Below are 22274 nucleotides of genomic sequence, written 5' to 3'. Positions count from 1 at the left end.
CGATTTCGATAGCAGTGCCAACGCTAGTCACTTCGCTTGTTAGTCTCTGTGTAGCACAGACTTGGAATTGTCTATACTGAAGAAGATTGATTATTTCGTATGTCGCCTTTTGCTTGCTAAAGTTACGTATTGTAATTTTCTTATTTTAATAAAACTCATTAATACGACTTGTTTGAGTGTTTGTCTAGCGCAGGCTTCCTAGACACTACACAGGCGTCAATGAGTGCTAAAATACTTTTTAAAAATGGTTTGTTTTCTGGCACAATAACCCCATAATTTCAACATAAATTACAAGTTTTTGGCATAATGGACCATCTTCAAATACCTAGTCATATTGCTCATGTGGAAAGATTGTTTCTATTCGGTAGGAATTTCAGCTGGTTTTAAAATATAAATTTTGTTAAATTGTTGGCGCGTGGTTGTACTACACTGGTGTGCAAAATTCCAGGACGAAAGTACGTTTCGCATGATGTGTCAGTGCCAAGTAACGTAGCTCGATGAAATTTGGACCATACACAGAAAGAATTGCTACAGTGTAATACAGAACGTGACGGAAAGAAATACGCAATGAGACGAGCAGAAATGATACTCTTATTCAGAGACAATATTCACATTGAAGTCACTGCCATTCATTTTTGTCACATAGACATCACAAAAGGTGCAACATGATTCTTAATAGGATGTGTGATCATCACACATGGCAGTATATGCTTTACAACGTCCTCCCGCGTGCCCACAAGGTTGGTAATGAGCTCCTGTGGTAGATTGTCGCATTCCTCCACAAGTGCGCTTCACAACTGCTGAATGGCCAGGGTGATTATAGTTAAAGACTTCAAACCACTGTAGAAATAACACCACTGGTCAGATTGCAACTGAATATTATTGGAGAAGGGGGAAAACGTATGACAGAAGAAAAATAAATAGTTACAAAATGTAGAAACAGATGACACTGTAAGCATCATAATTTAATAGTGGTCGACTACAAATGACGAATAAATCATACAACTGCCGATGGTGTACGTTTGACGTTAAACAAACTGTACTGCTCAGTGTGCATCGGTATACAGGTGTGAAACTGTTAGTTACATAAGCCCATCCACAACGGCAAGGTATATCACATCGGATGAAAAAAATCGGTTTTTAATTGTCCTGAGGCCTAAACCCGCATAGAAAGCATCACTCACATCGGTTTTTAACAGTCCTGAGGCCACGAAACCACATAAAAAACATCGATCAAAATCAAATCGGATTATTAATTTCCGTGTGACTGGCGCAAAACATGTTCAATATGCTGTCCACCGTTTTCTGCAACGAGTTCAAATAAAGAAATAGCGTGTTCCACAAGTGATCTAAGAGTTTCTGGGGTCACGTTCTGAATGTGTTGCGCAATGTGTGCTTTCAATGCAGCTAAGTTTGCAATCGAACACTGAACACAACATCTTTCAGATAACCCCACAGCCCGAAGTCACGCGGATTAATATCAAGTGATCGGGACGGCCAGGCTGTAGGGAAATGATGGCTGATAATTCCAGCATTTCTGAAATGGCGCTTCAGAAGCTGCTTAATTTGATTTGCAATGTGCGGATGTGCGCCATCTTGCATAAAAATGATCCCATCCACAAATTCACGCTGTTGGAGAGCTGGAATGATGTGGTTGCGTAAAAGACACTCATAGCGCTTACCAATGACGGTACAGGTAACAGGATCGGATGCATTTGTCTCTTCGAAAAAATATGGCCATATGATGAATGATGCCATAAACTTACACCACAGTGACCTTTTCAGGATGAAGTGGTACTGATTGATTTGCGTGTGAATTTTCCGTTGCCCATATTCGACAGTTCTGTGTATTGACATATCCTGTCAGATGGAAGTGGGCTTCGTCTGTCCACAAAATCTTCCCAGCCAATCATTGTCCACTTCCATGCGAGCAAGAAATTCTAAAGCAAAGATCCCTCTTGCTGGCAGGTCAACAGAAAACAACTCGTGCACATGGGTAATTTTGAATGGATAGCAAAGAAGGATGCTCACGGGTATGTCAAATGTTCGGGAACCCTCCGTGCACTACACGTTTCCAGACCATGTCGAATCAATTCGTTTCCTCCTTCAACCAGGTTGCACACCAAAGAACCCTCCTTTTCGAATTTCCGAATCATTTTCTCCAGACCCACGGCAGTCATCGCACCAACGCCGTTTTTCAAACTCTTCAGTGCCCGGAACTTCTGCAGAGCGACGTGTGCACGGTCATCATTCTTGTAATACAGCTTTACAGGCAGAGCATGATCCTGCATTGAGACTGTCATGGCGAACCTCGCAGACGCGAAAGGAGGAACCAACTTCAATGGGCCGTGCGCAAGACAGGTGTTATCATTTACGAATTCTGACACATACAGCGCCATCTATCGACCAATTTTCACACTATTTCTTCTTCTGCCGTACGTTTTTCCCCTTCTCTGATAATATTCCGTTGCAATTTGACGTCATTCTGATGAGTGGCGTTATTTCTAGAGCTTTTTGGAAGATAAATTATATAGATGTGCTGCTACACATCTCCCCAGCACATGCCACACGTGTTCGATGGAATTTAAGTCGGAAGGACGGGCAGGTCACTCCATTCGCCGAGTATCTTCTCATTCCAAGATCTTCTGCGTCTGCACTATTTGGTACGGTCGCGCATTGTCATCCATAAAAATGAAATCAGGGGCGAACGCATCTGTGCAAAGACGCGCATTGGAAATGAGTACATTGTCACAGTAACGCTGACTGGTGAGTTACCATGTTGAAAGGTTTATAAGTCAGTACGTCCATGCAACATTATACCCTCCCCTCACACGATAACACCTGGGTCACCAAAACAGTGATGTTCGACCATGCTGGTCGTACCTCATATGCTGAGAGCTGGGAACATCATCGTTGTGATCAGGTGTTATGGTGTGGAGAGGAATAATGTTGCACGGATGTACTGATCTCCAAATCTTAGAACGTGGTACACTGGTCAAAGTTATTGTGACACTGTACTCATTGCCCATGTGCGTCCTTCGAGGGGTACATTCGCCCCTGACTTCATTTGCATGGATTTAAATCCCATCGAGCACGTGTGGGGTGCGTTGGGGAGGCCTACTGCAGCACTTCCACACATGCACCAACGCCCACACAGCAGTTGTGAGCTGAGCTGCTGGAGAATTGGAACGCCCTCCCACTTAAAGTCCTTACCAACCTTGTGGCCAGCATGAGAGCACGTCCCAGAGTACGCATTGCCGTCTTTGGTGATTACACACCATGTGTCGTCTTTTGTAACGTCCAGGGTGAGACGTGCACGGCTCGCGTTCATCCCATTCATTGTTTGTCATCTTCTATTACGGTACTGCAGCCTCGTTTTCTTATTCCACTTACCGGCGTCAATGGGCCGTGCGCAAGACAGGTGTTATCATTTACGAATTCTGACACATACAGCGCCATCTATCGACAAATTTCCACACTATTTTTTCTTCTGCCGTACGTTTTTCCCCTTCTCTGATAATATTCCTGCCTTGCTTGTCCGTGAGCGGCAGCAGCAGCGCGTATCGATAAGTGCACTGTCGTACCATCTCTGGAGCGACCGATAGTATTTCCGGGGTGTCGTGTGTCTGACAGTCAGTTCGGGACGGACCAGCAATGCAGTCGGGACGCGTCAGAAGTGAAGTCGGGGACGTAGCCTCGGTGAGGCGCTGACAGCCAGTGCTCGCCGACCGCTGGCGACACACATGAACTGTCCGACGGAGGGCAATTGGAGCGCGACGACCGTTGGCTGGTCGTTCGGTTGGTCGCCTCATCGGCCGACGTATTTTTGGTCCTTTCACTGTTTCTGGGCCTGGGTAGTTGGTCAGTTGGCGTGGAGCAGTGAGGAAATCTCCACGGCGCGTGGTTTGGCCGGGCCCGCTGGCGGCCTCTAAGCGGTGTCGGAGTGTGGGTTGCTGTTCCCATTGCTACGAGATTTGTGGCTCACCGATCCTAGACATGAAAGTTCAGTTTTGACTTAATCTACCAGCAAGTCACGACTGTTCACATTGTGTCGTTTGGAGTTCGTTGTCGGCTATTGGGATATTCCCGTGAGTAACAATGTGTGTTTTAAAGTAGGGCCCGCATCTCGTGGTCGTGCGGTAGCGTTCTGGCTTCCCACGCCCGGGTTCCCGGGTTCGATTCCCGGCGGGGTCAGGGATTTTCTCTGCCTCGTGATGGCTGGGTGTTGTGTGATGTCCTTAGGTTAGTTAGGTTTAAGTAGTTCTAAGTTCTAGGGGACTGATGACCATAGATGTTAAGTCCCATAGTGCTCAGAGCCATTTGAACCATTTAAAGTAGGCAAATTTTAGCCACCCTCCAGTGGAGTTTAACTGTACTTGGTTATTTGAAATAAAGTGCACCAGCGGAATATTGTGTCTTGTGGCCGTTAACGCTCCAGTTACCTGCCCTGGCCGTTGACGTAAATTCAGGCAGTGTAGTTTCCTCATCGTGTTGCCGCTGTCCAGCACGGTGTGTAGATTTACAGCTCAATGTATAATTGGTTGTGGGCGCCAATACCTTCTACGTTGTTCCATTGAACTCCGTGTTGTGTGCTGGTCGGGTGAAGCAGAGATTATCTTGTGAGTGTGTCCGTTGACTGTCTGTCGTTTGGGTTGTCGTCGGATCGAGAGTGGTTGGGCCGACTGCCTGTCTCACCTAAGCGAGTGTCAGTGTTTGAATTCCTGGCCGACCCTCGGAACTTCTGAACGCCCTTGGGTGTACTGCCTTTTCCTGTTTGTTCTTGTTGTTTGTACTTGTATGGCTTCAAGCCGATTTTTAGAATAAGGTTGTTTTGACCTTAAGGCGTCAGATGGTTTGGGCCTTCAACCTAATTTAAGAACTGTTTTACATAAAGCCTTTGGCATTTTTAAAATTAATGTTATTGAGTCTTAAGTGTTGGGCCTTCAGGCGATTTTGAATTAAAGTTGTTCTGCTCTTAAAGTGTCAGATTCTTTGGGCCTTCAGCCTAATTGAAGAACTGTTTTAAGATAAGATTTTGCCTTTTAAATTTCTGATTTTGGTTGAGTCTGAAGTTACTGGCTTTCAGCCGTTTTTAAATTAAAGTGGTCTTGCCCTTAAGACATGAGGTTGTACGGCGCATTCAGTGGCAAATTAAGTTCCAAAACTAAAGCTGTTTCTCTTTTTTTTTAAAAAAAGTTTTTCTTGGCTCTTGTAATGTTTGATCAAATAAAAGGTTGTATGTTTGAGTTTTAACTGACAGCCGCTTGTTTTGGCCCCTTTCCACAACTTAAACTACCTGTCCTGTCCTGCGGGTTTAGCAGGACGTCTCACAGGGGCCATGAGAAATCGTGGCGACTTCAGTGTAATCTTGTCTGTGAATAAAACTGTTATTTCCGTTCGTCTCATTGCGTATTTCTTTCCGTTAGCTCCTGAACTGTACTTTAGCAGTTCTTTCTACGTGTGGTCCAAATTGCATTAGACTATGTTAGTTGGCTGTGGCATATCAAGCGAAAGTTTTTTTTGCACAAAAATGTATTTTTACGCAATGCATCTTTCTGTTACAGATGCATGGCGTCTGTAACATTAAATTTGGCAATTCGGACTTTATTGAGCAGTTTTATAGATAATCTTGACTAAAAAAAAATCAACTGTGCATCTTTAAATTCAGTGGAAATATGCTACTGTGCGAAGAACATTTTGTACCCCCCTCTGAAGCTGAAACTTCTAACACATGCCTGTTCAGTTGGAGGTAGACAATCTGAGACCCAGAAGGTCGGAGGAAATTTACACTGCCAGTGTTTAGCTGGCAAGAATTGGAGAGGTGTTGGCGTTAAACTCCTGATCACAAACCTTTGTCCTAATGTCCTAAATCATATTCCAAACCACTCTCCAGTGCCTCGTGGAGGGATGGCACGTGACATTGTTTATGCTGATCCATCCGTGCGATAGAGACATAAAGTTCCTTTGTGTTATTCGAAAGTAGTATGCTCTGTGTCGGCACGGGGTTTCACTGCCTCCATCATACAGCACAGTCGTGACACTACACTAGACTCACATTCATTACAGTCGTCTATAACCAACAGATACAAGTTAAAGAACTCTCATCCACCACTGGAAAAGTAGCATTGTGTATGGAAGGCAGAAAAACCCTTTCCAATTGGGAGTATGACCAATCCTCTGGCGTAACATCACTTTGTTTCCATTTGAACATGTATTTTCTTGTTCTCCACGTACTCTTGATATGCCCGTGTTCGCCCATGTATCTAACTGTCTGTCCAACTCGTATTACAAGTTACGTCTCCTCCAACATTTCTTACCCTTTGCCTGTAGTTCTGTCTTCAACGCATGTGGTACGACTTCTATTAACCAAAAATTGTTAAAAACCTATACTAAATTTTCCAGAGAATTTTTTCCTCACGCAAGTTTCATACACCTGTCTTAAACAAAGATTTGTTTCTTAGTTTAAAAGTTCGTTTAATTGTCTTGCATCCAACACACACATATTTATTTTTCTCTCTCCCTACAGAAAACACTGTTGACTGAAATGATTTTATTTTGGTTATTTCATTTGCCATTTAAAGTGAACAGAAGAACTCTTAGCACTATCTCTTCATGTTATTACCCCGCCATTACTGAAAAGGTATATGAATAAAAGAAAATGCGTCAATAAAACATTGTGATTATGGAACTTTGTGTATAAAATAATATACAGTTCGAAGGACAGGATACAACAAAAGGTAAACTACTTTCATAGTCTATCCAACAGTAACAAATGAACATCCAGCTTTCTTGGATAGATATTTTACTTCACAATTTTTTATTTTTTTATTTTCTTTGCTTTTTCGGATTTAATGTTACCAATTTGACATATCTGTCCACAACAGCCACTGCATCACTGATCATAAATTGTAATTAAGACTTTGTAGTTTTATTTTTGTTGAGCATTTATGTATCTCTTTTGAAAATGTACTGTCATTATATACACTTTTTATTTGCACTGACACGCTTTTCATACGTCTCTCATATGTTATGTAAATGGAGAAATACTGGTTTATCATTGTCGCGACCTCATCAGACGAGTTTGTAATAGATTTGTGTATTCTCTGCCAATAAGTGGAGTAGAAGTAATGTAAAGGTACACATATAATGCACACGGTCATAAATAGATAAATTTCATTTTTTATTTAATTTTGTTGTCAATATCTATTCTGCTGCTATAAATTTAGTTCAAGTAGTCGGAAGAGGATATGGTTGTCATTATTGTTCCGTGTCATTACCAATTTCGAATTTTTGTTCATCATTAGAAGGCAGCATGACCGGACGAACTGTTGTTAGATGTTAGGTACTTTGTGCGCCATAGTGCCTTATAGCGAAAATATGTAGCCTGTTAAATATTCAGAAGAGGACTGAAGAGAAATATAAGTTGGAAATTACATAATAGCTGTACTGCACAGATGCTAATAGTGAGTGTGTCGTGATTTCTTTGAAGGATTGCATTTTTATTACACACTACAAAAAAGTTTTGCATCACCTCGGTTACAAGAATTCCGGAATCGGCACAGAAAACAGGAACAGAGATCAACATAAACATCATTTCCGCTCTTTTTATTGTTCATGAAAGCCAAACATTGCAAGTTGTATCACCATACATCGAGAGCTTCAGAGTTGGTGGTCCAGCTTGCTGTCTATCCACAAGTTCATCAAGGCACTGTTGGTCCAGATTGTCCCACTCCTCAACGGCGATTCGGCGTATCCATCGGAGTGGTTGGTGGGTCGCGTCGACCATAAAGAGCCCTTTTCAATCTATCCCAGGCATGTTCGAAAGGGTTCATGTCTGGAGAACATGCTGGCCACTCTAGTCAAGCGATGTCGTTATCCTGAAGGAAGCCATTGACCAGATGTGCACGATGGGGACGCGAATTGTTGTCCATGAAGACGAATGCCTCGCCATTATGCTGCCGATATGGTTGCACTACAGGTCGGACGATGGCATTCACGTATCGTACAGCTGTTACGACGCCTTCCATGACCACCAGCGGCGTACGTCGGCCCCACATAATGCCACACCAAAACAGCAGGGAACCTCCACCTTGCCGCACTTGCTGGACAGTGTGTCTAAGGCGTTCAGCTTGACCGACTTGCCTCCAAACACGTCTCCGACGATTGTCTGGTTGAAGGCATATGCGAGACTCATCGGTGAAGAGAACGTGATGCCAATCCTGAGTGGTCTATTCGGCATGTCGTTGGGACCATCTGTACCGCGCTGCAAGGTGTCGTGGTTAGAAAGATGGACCTCGCCATGGCCGTCGGGAGTGAAGTTGCGCTTCATGCAGCCTATTGCGCACAGTTTGAGTAGTAACACGACGTCCTGTGGCTGCACGGAAACCATTATTCAACGTGTAGGTATTGCTGTCAGGGTTCCTCCGAGCCATAATCCGTAGGTAGCGGTCATCCACTGCAGTAGTAGCCCCTGGGCGGCCTGAGCGAGGAATGTCATCGACAGTTCCTGTCTCTCTGTATCTCCTCCATGTCCGAACAACATTGCTTTGGTTCAGTCCGAGGCGCCTGGACACTTCCCTTGTTGAGAGCCCTTCCTGGCACAATGTAACAATGCGGATGCGGTAGAACAGCGGTATTGACCGTCTAGACATGGTTGAACTACAGACAAGACGAGCCGTGTAACTCCTTCCTGGTGGAATGGCTGGAAATGATCGGCTGTCGGACCCCCACCGTCTAATAGGCCCTGCTCATGCATGGTTTTTTACATCTTTGGGTTTAGTGACATCTCTGAACAGTCAAAGGGACTGTGTCTGTGATACAATATCCACAGTCAAAGTCTATCGTCAGGAGTTCTGGGAAGCGGGGTGATGGAAAACTTTTTTTGATATGTGTATTTGCATTGTAACCTGCAATATTATCAAGATAAGTGAATCCTAGTGTCATAAACAAAGTGTGGAAAATAGAAACAGTGGATCTCCATTACCACTTTTACACTGAACAATCCGATTTCATATTAACTTCACGTGTTCTATAGAGTGATCAGCCAGAACATCCTGATCACCAACTAATAGCTGGTATGTCAACCTTCGGCATGGATACGAGCGGTGACGAGTCGTAGCGTGGAATCAGCGATGCCTTGTAGGTAACTGGAGACAGTTGGCACCACATCTGCACACACAAGTCGCCTAATTCCCAGAAATTCCGCGAAGGGGGACAATGAGCTCTGACGGCACGTTCGATCACCTCCCAGATGTGTTCGATCGGGATCAGATCTGGCGAGTTGGGGGGGCCAGCACATCAATTGGAAGTCGCCACTGTGTTTCTCAAACCACTCCATCACACTCCTGGCATTGTGCCACGATACATTATCGTCCTGAAAAAATGCCACTGCCCTCAGGATGCGTAATCGTCATGTAGGGGTATATGTGGTCTGCAACCAGTGAACGATACTCTTTGGCCGTCGTGGTACCTTGCACGAGCTACGTTGGACCCATGGGTGCCCACGTGAATGTTCCCCAGAGCATAATGGAACTGCTGCCAGCTTGTCTTCTCCCCACAGTATGTCAAGGAACTATTCCCCTGGAAGACGACGGATTCGCGCCATTCGATCTGCATGATGAAGAAGGTATCGGGATTCATCAGACCGTGCAACACTCTGCCACTGCACCAACGTTCAGTGCCGCCTATTTCAGTCGTAACTGCTGATGCCGTGGTGTTAACACTGGTCCATGCTTGGACCGTTGGCTGCAGAGGCCCATCGTTGGGAGTGTTCAGTGCACTGTGTCTCCACTGCACTTCTACTCTGCCCAGCATTAAAATCTGTTGCTAGTTCCTGCCACAGTTCGCCGGCTGTACTGTTTTACCAGTCTTCCCAACCAATGACGTCCGACATCTACACTCCTGGAAATTGAAATAAGAACACCGTGAATTCATTGTCCCAGGAAGGGGAAACTTTATTGACACATTCCTGGGGTCAGATACATCACATGATCACACTGACAGAACCACAGGCACATAGACACAGGCAACAGAGCATGCACAATGTCGGCACTAGTACAGTGTATATCCACCTTTCGCAGCAATGCAGGCTGCTATTCTCCCATGGAGACGATCCTAGAGATGCTGGATGTAGTCCTGTGGAACGGCTTGCCATGCAGTTTCCACCTGGCGCCTCAGTTGGACCAGCGTTCGTGCTGGACGTGCAGACCGCGTGAGACGACGCTTCATCCAGTCCCAAACATGCTCAATGGGGGACAGATCCGGAGATCTTGCTGGCCAGGGTAGTTGACTTACACCTTCTAGAGCACGTTGGGTGGCACGGGATACATGCGGACGTGCATTGTCCTGTTGGAACAGCAAGTTCCCTTGCCGGTCTAGGAATGGTAGAACGATGGGTTCGATGACGGTTTGGATGTACCGTGCACTATTCAGTGTCCCCTCGACGATCACCAGTGGTGTACGGCCAGTGTAGGAGATCGCTCCCCACACCATGATGCCGGGTGTTGGCCCTGTGTGCCTCGGTCGTATGCAGTCCTGATTGTGGCGCTCACCTGCACGGCGCCAAACACGCATACGACCATAATTGGCACCAAGGCAGAAGCGACTCTCATCGCTGAAGACGACACGTCTCCATTCGTCCCTCCATTCACGCCTGTCGCGACACCACTGGAGGCGGGCTGCACGATGTTGGGGCGTGAGCGGAAGACTGCCTAACGGTGTGCGGGACCGTAGCCCAGCTTCATGGAGACGGTTGCGAATGGTCCTCGCCGATACCCCAGGAGCAACAGTGTCCCTAATTTGCTGGGAAGTGGCGGTGCGGTCCCCTACGGCACTGCGTAGGATCCTACGGTCTTGGCGTGCATCCGTGCGTCGCTGCGGTCCGGTCCCAGGTCGACGGGCACGTGCACCTTCCGCCGACCACTGGCGACAACATCGATGTACTGTGGAGACCTCACGCCCCACGTGTTGAGCAATTCGGCGGTACGTCCACCCGGCCTCCCGCATGCCCGCTATACGCCCTCGCTCAAAGTCCGTCAACTGCACATACGGTTCACGTCCACGCTGTCGCGGCATGCTACCAGTGTTAAAGACTGCGATGGAGCTCCGTATGCCACGGCAAACTGGCTGACACTGACGGCGGCGGTGCACAAATGCTGCGCAGCTAGCGCCATTCGACGGCCAACACCGCGGTTCCTGGTGTGTCCGCTGTGCCGTGCGTGTGATCATTGCTTGTACAGCCCTCTCGCAGTGTCCGGAGCAAGTATGGTGGGTCTGACACACCGGTATCAATGTGTTCTTTTTTCCATTTCCAGGAGTGTATAATGAGGGGTGGCTACGATACCCTACGACTTCCTGACGTGGTTTCGCCTTGGTTTCGCCACGTGTTGAAGACACTGAGCACAGAAGTCCTCCAACACCCGAAAAGTCGTGCAGTCCACGAAATACTCGTGCCGAGCCTCCGGGCCATCACAATCTGCCCCCGGTCAAACTCAGATAGCTCGAGCGACCTCCCCATTCTACATACGGACAGCACGCTTACTGATACTACTGACTAGCAGTCATTCTTCGCTAGGTGACGTTGCTATCGTTTGGACAGATTTATTTCGACAGTAGGTCGGTAGTCATAATGTTCTGGCTGATCAGTGTGTGTAGAGATGGCTTTACAAAGAAGCTGCAAAACAAAGATATTTAATTGTTTTCATTACGTGTCGGATATGAACTGTAAGATACGACATTAACAATGACATGTTTTCTGCGATAGCAAATAAATAACCAATGTACAGCAAAAAATAATCAGTGTTTCTTTAAAAATATGTATGAAATATTTTTTTTTTTTTTTTTGGTTGAGGTTCTGTAAAGCAGCAACACTCGTATTTAGGTAGAATGAGTAAGAAATACTGTAGGTATTCTTTAGGACAATTAGACATGCAGTTAGATTCACATTCTGATACTGAACTATTAATTTCATAACCCTTATGAATTGCTGTAACACCACAAAATCCATTAAGAATCTGGTAGGAGACAGGTAGGGTAAGGTTTTACAAATAAATAGTTTGTACAAATAATTTGAAACATAATTTAATTATAATTATCATTTATATCTTTGGTTACACAGTAGAGGAAGTCAATTACCATGACTGCTGATTAAATAAACATATCTGTAACTCCGGTGCAGTAACTTCTCGCAACTGATGAAGCTGGTCACATCATCTTAAATTTGATTGTGCACTTGAGATGGTTATCTACAGACAGACCATTTACACATAATTTCATAATTATAGTTACGAATCAATTGTACTCATTCATATTTTGAATATGTATTCTGAATCACTCCGGTTCTTTGTGTTATTTCTATCGGCCAATCATAAAATAGGTTTCATGATTTTATTACTGTCTTCAAAAGACACCTGACATCACAGTAATATGGCAATTATTAACTTGGCTAGAGTAGGGCATCACCATATTAAGGCTACATGCTAAAACGACACCACTGATATGAGTGGCCAGCAGACAAAATTCTGGTACAGAAGACCTAGGATTGCGTAGTGTCAATCTACTACTTTGTAAATCTCACTTCACCTGTAATGCAGAATTTCAGAAAATGTACAGGAGTTAAAAATAGATTCATAGCCTGAATATTGTAGGTGTGCCCATGACATGACGAATTACACATCGAAAGTATTATTATTCTTCTTTCAGTTCGATTGAATGAAGCTGACGAAGAAACTTTGGAAAATGAGTACTTTGACTGTCCATTTATGTGGCAACCACAGTAATGATTTTACTCTGGTGTGGTGTATGTGTAAAACTCATGTTTACTAAAGTACGAATTTTGATCAGAGAACAGTGAGAAGTGACAGACATAACTGTCACATCTTTTCTGAACTTTATTACTTTTCCAAGATATAAAGTTAAAAGAAAAACGCAAAACGCGGGAAGAGAAAAAGAGAATGCGGCTGAATGAGAAATGTTCTGAAGTATTTAGCAATACAAAAAAGTGATTTGTGCACAGTGCCAGATGTAAAAGTTATTGCCAGACGTAAAGCAGAGACCCTGAAACTGCGGTAAAGACACTGACAGAGAACTAGCACACATCCATTGTGGATTTGTTAGCAATCACTGTTTGTCAATGAACTGCCACCTTTATAATGCCCATGAATACATCATTTTATAAATCATTGCTACAATCATATTTTATTCTAGTGCACGCTCCAATTGCAAAGAGGGAGTTATTTAATGTTTATCCTGTCGGTTGAGTAGTTGTTCACACTTAACGGTGAACATGGATATTTTAAATTATTCTCTTGATTTAAATTTGTCGCACCTGTATTGTCATCAGATTGCCACATAAGTGAACTCCCTCATGTCTGAAAATATTTGAATAAATACAAGAAGACTTCACAGCTACCAGTAAGTGTGAAAACTCTACCACACACACACACACACACACACACAAGCTTACACACACAGACATTTACACAGACAAACCTCATAAATAGATTAATAATATTGACTAATATATGCTTCTGGTTCAAATATGGAGCTGCATCACTTCGCTGGAGTTACATTTATATCCATGAAGGTGTAATCTCATTGCCAGTCGTCTATAATCATTTGCGCCCCTTTCTCAGCAACCATGACAGTAGGTGCGTTGAGGTTGCCCGAGGGAACATGTGGGATTGCAGAGGCATCCACGACGCGCAAACCATTTATTCCCACTACCCTGAGTCGGGGATCAACGACAGTGTTGGGATCATAGGGGTCACCCATTATGCATGTCCCCACTTGGTGGTTCTCGGGGCCTGTGTAACGCTTCACAGCACAAGCCCAAAAGTCGTCTGATCCTTCCCCGTATTTTTCACATCCCTGCCACAGTTCAGGCGTAAGACTGGCACCCAGTGCTCTCATGGCTGGTGTTCTGATAAATTCCAGTACAAATCTGCAAGGAAATAGAGTTCCATTAAGTTTATAATATTCATCATGAAATCGGAACAGCACACAAGACAAAAATAAATTAACACTAAAAGATGACCACTTTGTTTTGGAGGCCACAACACATTGATTGCTAAGTATTTGATGTGCGAATTTACGACCAAATTTAATTCAGAGAAAAAATGAGTGCAGAATAAAAAACGTGGTAGGCCGAGGCTCGTTAGTAAAACATAGAGGATGAAACGGCACAAAGGGAGGAACCTATGAGTGAAAAAAAAGAAAAAGATGTGGCCATACTTTCAGGAAACATTTCTTTCACGTAGAGGAAGAAAATTTATTAAATGGACATTAAAGAATGAGATTTTCACTCTGCAGCGGAGTGTGCGCTGATATGAAACTACCTGGCAAATTAAAACTGTGTGCCGAACCGATACTCGAACTCGGGACCTTTGCCTTCCGCGGGCAAGTGCTTTACCAACTGAGCTACACAAGCACGACTCACGACCCGTCCTCACAGCTTGGAAGGTGGGAGACGAGGAACTGAAAGGGTTAAAGCTGGGGAACGGGTCGTGAGTCGTGCTTGGGTAGCTCGGTTGGTAGAGCACTTGCCCGCGGAAGGCAAAGGTCCCGAGTTCGAGTATCGGTCCGGCACACAGTTTTAATTTGCCAGGAAGTTTCAAATGGACATTAGTCCGGAAATGCTTATTTCCATGTTAGAGCTCAGTTTGAAGTGAAGCCTCATCCGTGAACAGCATTTTTCCACTCAGTTGAGGGTAATGGCTGTATATTGTTGAACGAGCCATTCGCAGAATTGTACCTGTGCAGGGAAATCAGCTGCTGTAAGTGCTTGCGCACGCTGCACGTACTGCGGATACAACAGGCTCTCAGATAGTCATGTGGTTAACATTACTTGTTGCAGCTAACTGGCTTACGCTGACACTATGCCTAACTTCACGAAGAAGTTCCTCCTCTAGTTGAGGTGTCCCTCTAGGCCTTCCCAGTCGCTAATAGGAGTGGTTTAAACGTCCCATGCTCTCTAAGACGGCGGTTAATTGCTGTCGGGGCATCGTCGGTCTGGAAATCTCTCCCGCTGGCCACGGCCACTACCATCTGCTAATCCGCATAGAAAGTAGGCACTGCCAATTTTGGATTTAAATACATTTCCACTGCACTGTACCGGACGAACACTAAACAGTTGAATATACGTCCTTGTTGCTACACTCATGCTCATAAATTAAGGATAATGCTGATACATGGTGAAACAACGCTCTGGTGGGCGGTTTGCGGGTTTAAATCACCTCGGGGTATGACCATGCGGTGCATTTGACGTGCGGTCGTCCCACGGTGGCGCTGGCAGCAGTCCACATACGCAGAGGTGTGTTGGTACATGTCAGAGTACGGTGCAGCGAGTAAGTGTGCAGACGTTTTCAGACATGCTAATGGTCACTGTGTGTTGAAAATGGCTCAAAGAACACATACTGATGACATTATGAGGGGTAGCATACTAGGGCGACTGGAGGCTGGTCAAACACAGCAGGTCGTAGCACGGGCCCTCCACGTGCCACGAAGTGTGGTCTCAAGATTATGGCAACGATTCCAGCAGACAGGAAACGTGTCCAGGCGCTACAGTACGGGACGTCGACAGTGTACAACACCACATTCGCAGGAAACTGTGGCGTTTTGTAGCACATGTGTTTCGGGACGGTTTTCTCAATTTATCACTAATACCGTGGACTTACAGATCTGTGTCGTGTGTGTTCCCTATGTGCCTATGCTATTAGCGCCAGTTTTGTGTAGTTCCACGTTGTGTGACACCACATTTTGCAACTATCCTTAATTTATGAGCATGAGTGTAGAAGAGCAACGCGTGTCAACGCAAGTAATGAAGTGAGTCGGATGTCAAAATTCCCTTCGTTCAATTGGAACACTAAACGCGGATTGTGAACCTAAGAATTACAAAATACTATAGATTCTAGGCAAATGTAACGAAGACATGACACATGCATAATATACGTACTTGATGCCCTCAACCAGAACCTTGACATCGAAGAGATCTCTGAAGTACTGGGCGTATATGCGTGGTGGCTGGAGCGGGTCCTTGCTTCGTAGCTCTATGTAGCCACGACTCTGCGGCCGCAGCAGAGTGGGCGTGATGTCTATGTAGGCTGGCGGCGAGGAGCTGGTCATCGCCGAGGAGCCGTTGGCCTGCTCGCCCGCGAAGAACACCTGCACGTCTGGTATATCCGCAGGCGCCAGCGGCGCGTACTTGGTTCGGATGAAGCCAGTCAGCTGCAAGCATCCACTCAGTTATACACACAATCAGCTCACAACGGTACTCACTTTAGGAAATTAAACTTTCATGTACCAAAATGTGCACAGTTTGCTCACAGACGCCTCATTCTTCATGTTATTTGCATTAGAAGAGCTACAGCTTCCTCGTCAGTGTACTTATTAAGAGAAAGCAACAAACCTGGGACATTCCTGTAGACGTTATTGGTCCCAGTCTCTTCTTGACGTACTCGTGAAGCGTCCCGTTGTTCAGCAGTGCTTGCTGCTTCCAGTTGGCCAGCTTCACCCTCATCTTGTATGAAACATGATTCTGGAGACGTCTACCCACACCAGGCAAGTGATGGGTCACAGATATTCCTGTATATCAATTGAAATATTTAGTAACTAGAACTGCCAAGTAATTTTGTAAGCCAAATAAATGTTAAAAACTCATGCGTTTGCAAAATCACCGAGCTCTTGCTAAAAAGAGCTCTGTCTAAGAATACAGCTAATCATAAACGAAAAGCAGATAGTAATATTTGTTTTCCATTGTTTATATCCAATCGCAAACCTGGAGTTAGGTCACACCAGTGGCACCAAAAGACATGAATTTATACAAACTTTCGTTACTGTTTGTTTATTAACACCATCTTTACAACAAAAGTTTTCACTTGATTGAGCATGTTGGTGCAAATGAGGTGTTATCTCCTACTGCCACTGAAGTTAATTCGCTTTAATGAACTACTTTTCCCTAACTGTTGCAGTTAAATTTATTATGAGCAAAACTCCATTCGTTGAACTTCAGAGCTGAGTTTGCCCCGCGACCTCCATTTGATTGGCTGTCTCAAGCCAAGCGATGGTTCAGCCGAGTAAAGACATGCTATTGCCTCTACATGTAACAACGTTGGTTTTTATATCATCTCTACATCTACATCTACATCCATACTCCGCAAGCCACCCGACGGTGTGTGGCGCAGGGTACCTTGAGTACCTCTATCGGTTCTTCCTTCTATTCCAGGCTCGTATTGTTTGTGGAAAGAAGGATAGTCGGTATGCCTCTGTGTAGGCTCAAATCTCTCCGATTTTATCCTCATGGTCTCTTCGCGAGATATACGTTGGAGGGAGCAATATACTGCTTGACTCCTCGGTGAAGTTATGTTCTCGAAACGTCAACAAAAGCCCGTACCAAGCTACTGAGCGTCTCTCTTGCCGAGTCTTCCACTGGAGTTTATCTATCATCTCCGTAACGCTTTCGCGGTTACTAAATGATCCTGTAACGTAGCGCGCTGCTCTCCGTTGGATCTTCTATCAACCCTATCTGGTACGGATCCCACATCGGTGAGCAGTATTCAAGCAATGGGCGAACAAGCGTACTGTAACCTACTTCCTTTGTTTTCGGACTGCATTTTCTTAGGATTCTTCCAATGAATCTCAGTATGGCATCTACATCTGCATCTAGGACCACTTTAATTAAAAAAAAAAATGGTTCAAATGACTCTGAGTACTATGGGACTTAACTTCTGAGGTCATCAGTCCCCTAGAACTTAGAACTACTTTAACTAACCAAAGGACATCAGACACACCCATGCCTGAGGCAGGATTCGAACCTGCGACCGTTGCGGTCGCGCGGTTGCAGACTGTAGCACCTAGAACCGCTCGGCCACTCCGGTCGGTCCACTTTAATTGAAGCAGAATAAACTATAGGCAATAAAGTTTATGAAGAACAAATTATGACTAGTGCTGTATCACACTGATAATTATGGGAATTATTCTATATTACTTTTTATATGTATCTCAGAAAAAAACAGTCCAGTGCTGCTCCTATCAACTGCTCAACTCCTGTTTTTTATCTAATGATCGAAACTAAGCATTTATGTAACTTCACACGAATAACATAAATTCATACGTAACGTTGTCAGCGGTAAGTGTAGTGGTAAAGCCTAGGTATCAATGATACAAACATTAGAGTTATGCGAAATTTACATCACTGTATCCAAATATTCTAGTAAATTATGGGAGTGGCTAATAGTTCATACCTTTAATTGACGCCGGCCGCGGTGGTCTCGCGGTTCTAGGCGCGCAGTCCGGAACCGCGCGACTGCTACGGTCGCAGGTTCGAATCCTGCCTCGGGCATGGATGTGTGTGATGTCCTTAGGTTAGTTAGGTTTAAGTAGTTCTAACTTCTAGGGGACTGATGACCACAGCTGTTAAGTCCCATAGTGCTCAGAGCCATTTGAACCATTTTGAACCTTTAATTGACTTTTCAATTCCTGCAGTTTTAAACACTCTAGGTCAAAAAAGCGACACACCACGAAGAAATTATCCGAATGGGACGGAGATAGCTAGATGTAATGCACATGTACAAACAAATGATAAAAATTTCAGAAAAAAAAGATGATTCATTCCGGAGGAAGAGCTTCACAAACTGAGAAAGTCAATAACGCGTTAGTTCACCTCTGGCCCATATGCAAGCAGTTTTTCGGCTTGGCATTGGTTAAGATGTCCTCCTGAAGGATTTCGTGACATATTCTGTCAAACTGGCGCGTTAGATCGTCAAAATCCCGAGCAGGTTAGACGGACCTGCCCATAACGCTCCAAACATCTCAACTGGGGAGAGATCCGGCGACCTTGCGGGCAAGTGGGAGTTGACAATCACGAAGGCATGTAGTAGAAACTCACCTTGAGCGGGCAGGTATTGTCTTGCTGAATGTTCATTTCGGGTTACTAAGAAGGACAACAAAACAGGGTCTAAAATATCGTTGACGTACCGTTGTGCTGTAAGGTGACAACGAAAAGGGACCAGCTATGAAATGAAATGCCAACACAGACCATCACTCCTAGTTGTCGGGCTGCATGGCGAGCGACAGTCTGCTTGGTATCCCACTGCTGTCTGGGTTGGTTGATTTGGTGGAAGAGACCAAACAGCGAGTTCATCGGTCTCATCGGATTTGGGAAGGAAGTCGGCCGTGTCCTTTCAAAGGAACCATCCCGGTATTTCCTGAACTGATTTAGCAAAATCACAGAAAACGTAAATCAGGATGGCCGGACGCGGGATTGAACAGTCGTCCTCCCGAATGCGAGTCCAGTGTACTAACTACTGCGCCACCTCGCTCGGTCGCTGTCTGGGGTGCCTCTAGATATGTCTTCCACCTGTAATCTCACTGACTGGACTAGAATTGTCTTCAGAGGCGAGTCCCTCTTTGAATTGGGCCGCGATGACTAGTGAAGACGTGACTGAAAACGCCCCAGACAGTGGTGGGATACAAACCTGACTGTTGCCTGGCATAGGACCCAACAGCCCGGGGTATTGGTCTGGAATTCAATTTCATTTCATGACTTAACTCCTTTGGCTGTTATCCGCAGCACCCTTACAGCACAGTGCACAGTGGTACGTCGACAATATTCCAGGCCCTGTTTTGAGACCTCCGTGGCAAACCATTCTGGGCTTACATTTCAGCAAGATAATGCCCGCCCGCAGGCAGCGAGAGTTTCTACTGTTTGTCTTTGTGTTTGCCAAACCCTACCTTGGCCAGCAAGGTCGCCAAATCTCTCCCCCGATTGATAACGTTTAGAGCGTTATGGGCAGAACTCTCCAACCTAGCCGGGATGTTGACCATCTAACGCCCCAGTCGCACAGAATTTGGCACGATATCCCTCAAGGAGGACATCCAACAACTCTACAATCAATGCCTAGCAGAATTACTGCTTGCATAATGGCCAGAGGTGGACCAAAATGTTATGGACTGCTGTGACTGAGCAGTTCTAGGCGCTTCAGTCTGGAACCGCGCTGCTGCTACGGTCGCAGGTTCGAATCCTGCCTCGGGCATGGATGTGTGAGATGTCCTTAGGTTAGTTAGGTTTAAGTAGTTCTATGTCTAGGGGACTGATGACCTCAGATGTTAAGTCCCATAGTGCTTAGAGCTATTTGAACCATTTATTATGGACTTGTGAAGCTCTTTTTCTTGAATAATCCAATTTTTCTGGAACTGTAACCATTTGTTTATCTGTTCATGTGCATCACATATACCTATTTCCGTCCCATTCCGATAATGCCTTCATGGTGCATAGTTTGTTTTTTACCTTAGAGTGTATTTCCTGCCTCAAACTGGCGTACAAAAGTCACCCAAATTACAGTGCTCCGGGGAAGATTTTGACACATGATGAAGCCCAGGTGGTTTCTGTAGACCAATTTGAAATTGTTTACCGGCTTCCACGTGTGTGTTTCTGAGAGCATAATGGAGCCGCCACCAGCTCTCCTCCGTCCCACAGTACAGGTATCAAGGAGCTGTTCTCCTGGAAGACGACAGATTCGCGCCCTCTCATCGGCATTGCGCCAGCGTCCAGTGTTGATGGTCACATGTCTGTTACATTCATAGTTGCCGATGTCGTGGTGTTAACATTGGCACATTCGTGGGTCGTCGGCTGCAGAGGCTCATTCTTAGGACCGTTCAGTGCACTATGTGTTCGGACACACTCGAACTCCATGGAGCATTAACGTCTGACGTTAGTTCCACCACAGTTCGCCGCCAGTCCTGTTGTTCTAGTCCGCCCAGCATACGACGTCTGACAATCGTAATGGGGGGCAGCCCCGCGACGTCTGGACGTGGTTTCACCTTCATTTCGCCACGTGTTGAAGGCATTCAGCATAGCACAGCACTTCTCGAACACCAGACAAGTCGCGCAGTTTCCGAAATGCTCATGCGAAGCCTAAGATCCATCACAATCTGCCTTCGATCAAACTAAGATAGACGCTGCTCTTTCCCCATACTACACACAGCGCACTCAGTGATACTACATGCTGCGTGGGATTAGCCGAGCGGTCTAAGGCGCTGCAGTCATGGACTGTGCGGCTGATCCCGGCGGAGGTTCGAGTCCTCCCTCGGGCATGGGTGTGTGTGTTTGTCCTTAAGATAATTTAGGTTAAGTAGTGTGTAAGCTTAGGGACTGATGACCTTAGCAGTCCCATAAGATTTCACACACATTTGAACATTTTTTTGATACTACATGCACCGTGCGTGCGTGGACTGGTTTATATCGAGTGTAGGTCGGTGGTCATAATGTTCAGGCTGACCATTGTAGATCTCTGTGTAAGACAAGATGGTGCATGTAAAGATCTGCTGGATACACAATTTCTTAAGAGTGCACCAGTACACAATACTGTGTTGACCTCACAGGACTTCTCAGACACACTGTATGTCACTTGCGAATGTTATAAGGAGCTGTGAAATGAGAACGAGACATACGGATAAAAGTAAGTAACCTATTAATTTTTCGGTCACCATAACAATACATTCATCCCACAGTGAAAGAAGACGGGCAACGCCTTCATGGAAAAATGTGAAAACCGACGACCACGATTATCTTTCTTCAGGGCTTCAAAAATGTGGAAATCGGTACTGTACGGGCATGAGTAAGAGCTTACAGCGAAACTTCTGCAACGTACGCGAAACGATCTCGGTAACATGTGGGCAGGCATTATTCTGCAACAGAATGATGCCGTTCGTCAATATCCCTGGACGTTTGGATTTGATGGTGCTGTTCAATTTTTGTGCAGTGTTCCAGAATGTCAGTGAACAACGGGCCCTTGCAGTCAGTGCGGGGAAAGTGGTGCACGTCGGGGCGCAACCCTGTCTCTGCAGGGAACTGCAAACGTTTTCCATGACGGCATTGACCGTCTTGTCTCACAGTGGGATAAATGTATTAACAGTTGTGGCAATTAATTTCGAAATAATAAAGAGTAAACTTACTTTTTTCCATCTGTTTCGTTTTTATTTGGCTAACCGTGATAAATTTTATTTTCTAACAGCAGCTACCACTTAAAAATCCAGTTATGTCTACGGGGGGGGGGGGTTCACAATTCTTTTAAAAATGTAGTAAACTCTAACCAGATTTCCTGTCCTCTCATGCAGTGTTACAGTATTGTGCTTGTGTTGTTGATGGTGACGATGATGATGAGAGAGAAGGACGAGATTGATAAAAGGTGAATGTAACCTATTTTAGAATTAAAGCTTAACAGATGTCCCCAGTGGACAGACTGTCATCAAGATTCATATTCCTACACAGGTGTTTGAGA

The 22274-nt window shown here is 45.1% G+C and overlaps 1 protein-coding gene across 3 annotated transcripts in view; it reads right to left on the bottom strand.

Annotated features, from left to right (window-relative positions):
- Positions 1-12062: 12062 nt before the first annotated feature.
- The window catches only part of LOC126203084 (glucose dehydrogenase [FAD, quinone]-like), a 195628-nt gene continuing 185416 nt past the window's right edge, over positions 12063-22274 (bottom strand). For all 3 annotated transcript variants that reach the window (XM_049937326.1, XM_049937324.1, XM_049937325.1), the window contains exons 7-9: positions 16403-16578; positions 15950-16221; positions 12063-13939 (exon numbers count right to left, since the gene is read on the bottom strand). In XM_049937326.1, coding sequence (XP_049793283.1) covers positions 13591-13939; positions 15950-16221; positions 16403-16578 — 797 coding nt within the window. In that variant the 3' untranslated portion in view covers positions 12063-13590. The remainder of the gene's footprint in view (positions 13940-15949; positions 16222-16402; positions 16579-22274) is intronic.

Source organism: Schistocerca nitens, chromosome 9 (genome assembly GCF_023898315.1).
Source record: "Schistocerca nitens isolate TAMUIC-IGC-003100 chromosome 9, iqSchNite1.1, whole genome shotgun sequence".
Lineage (NCBI taxonomy): Eukaryota > Metazoa > Arthropoda > Insecta > Orthoptera > Acrididae > Schistocerca > Schistocerca nitens.
The sequence above is the reverse complement of the archived record's forward strand: the minus strand, read 5'-3'. Positions and strand labels throughout refer to the sequence as shown.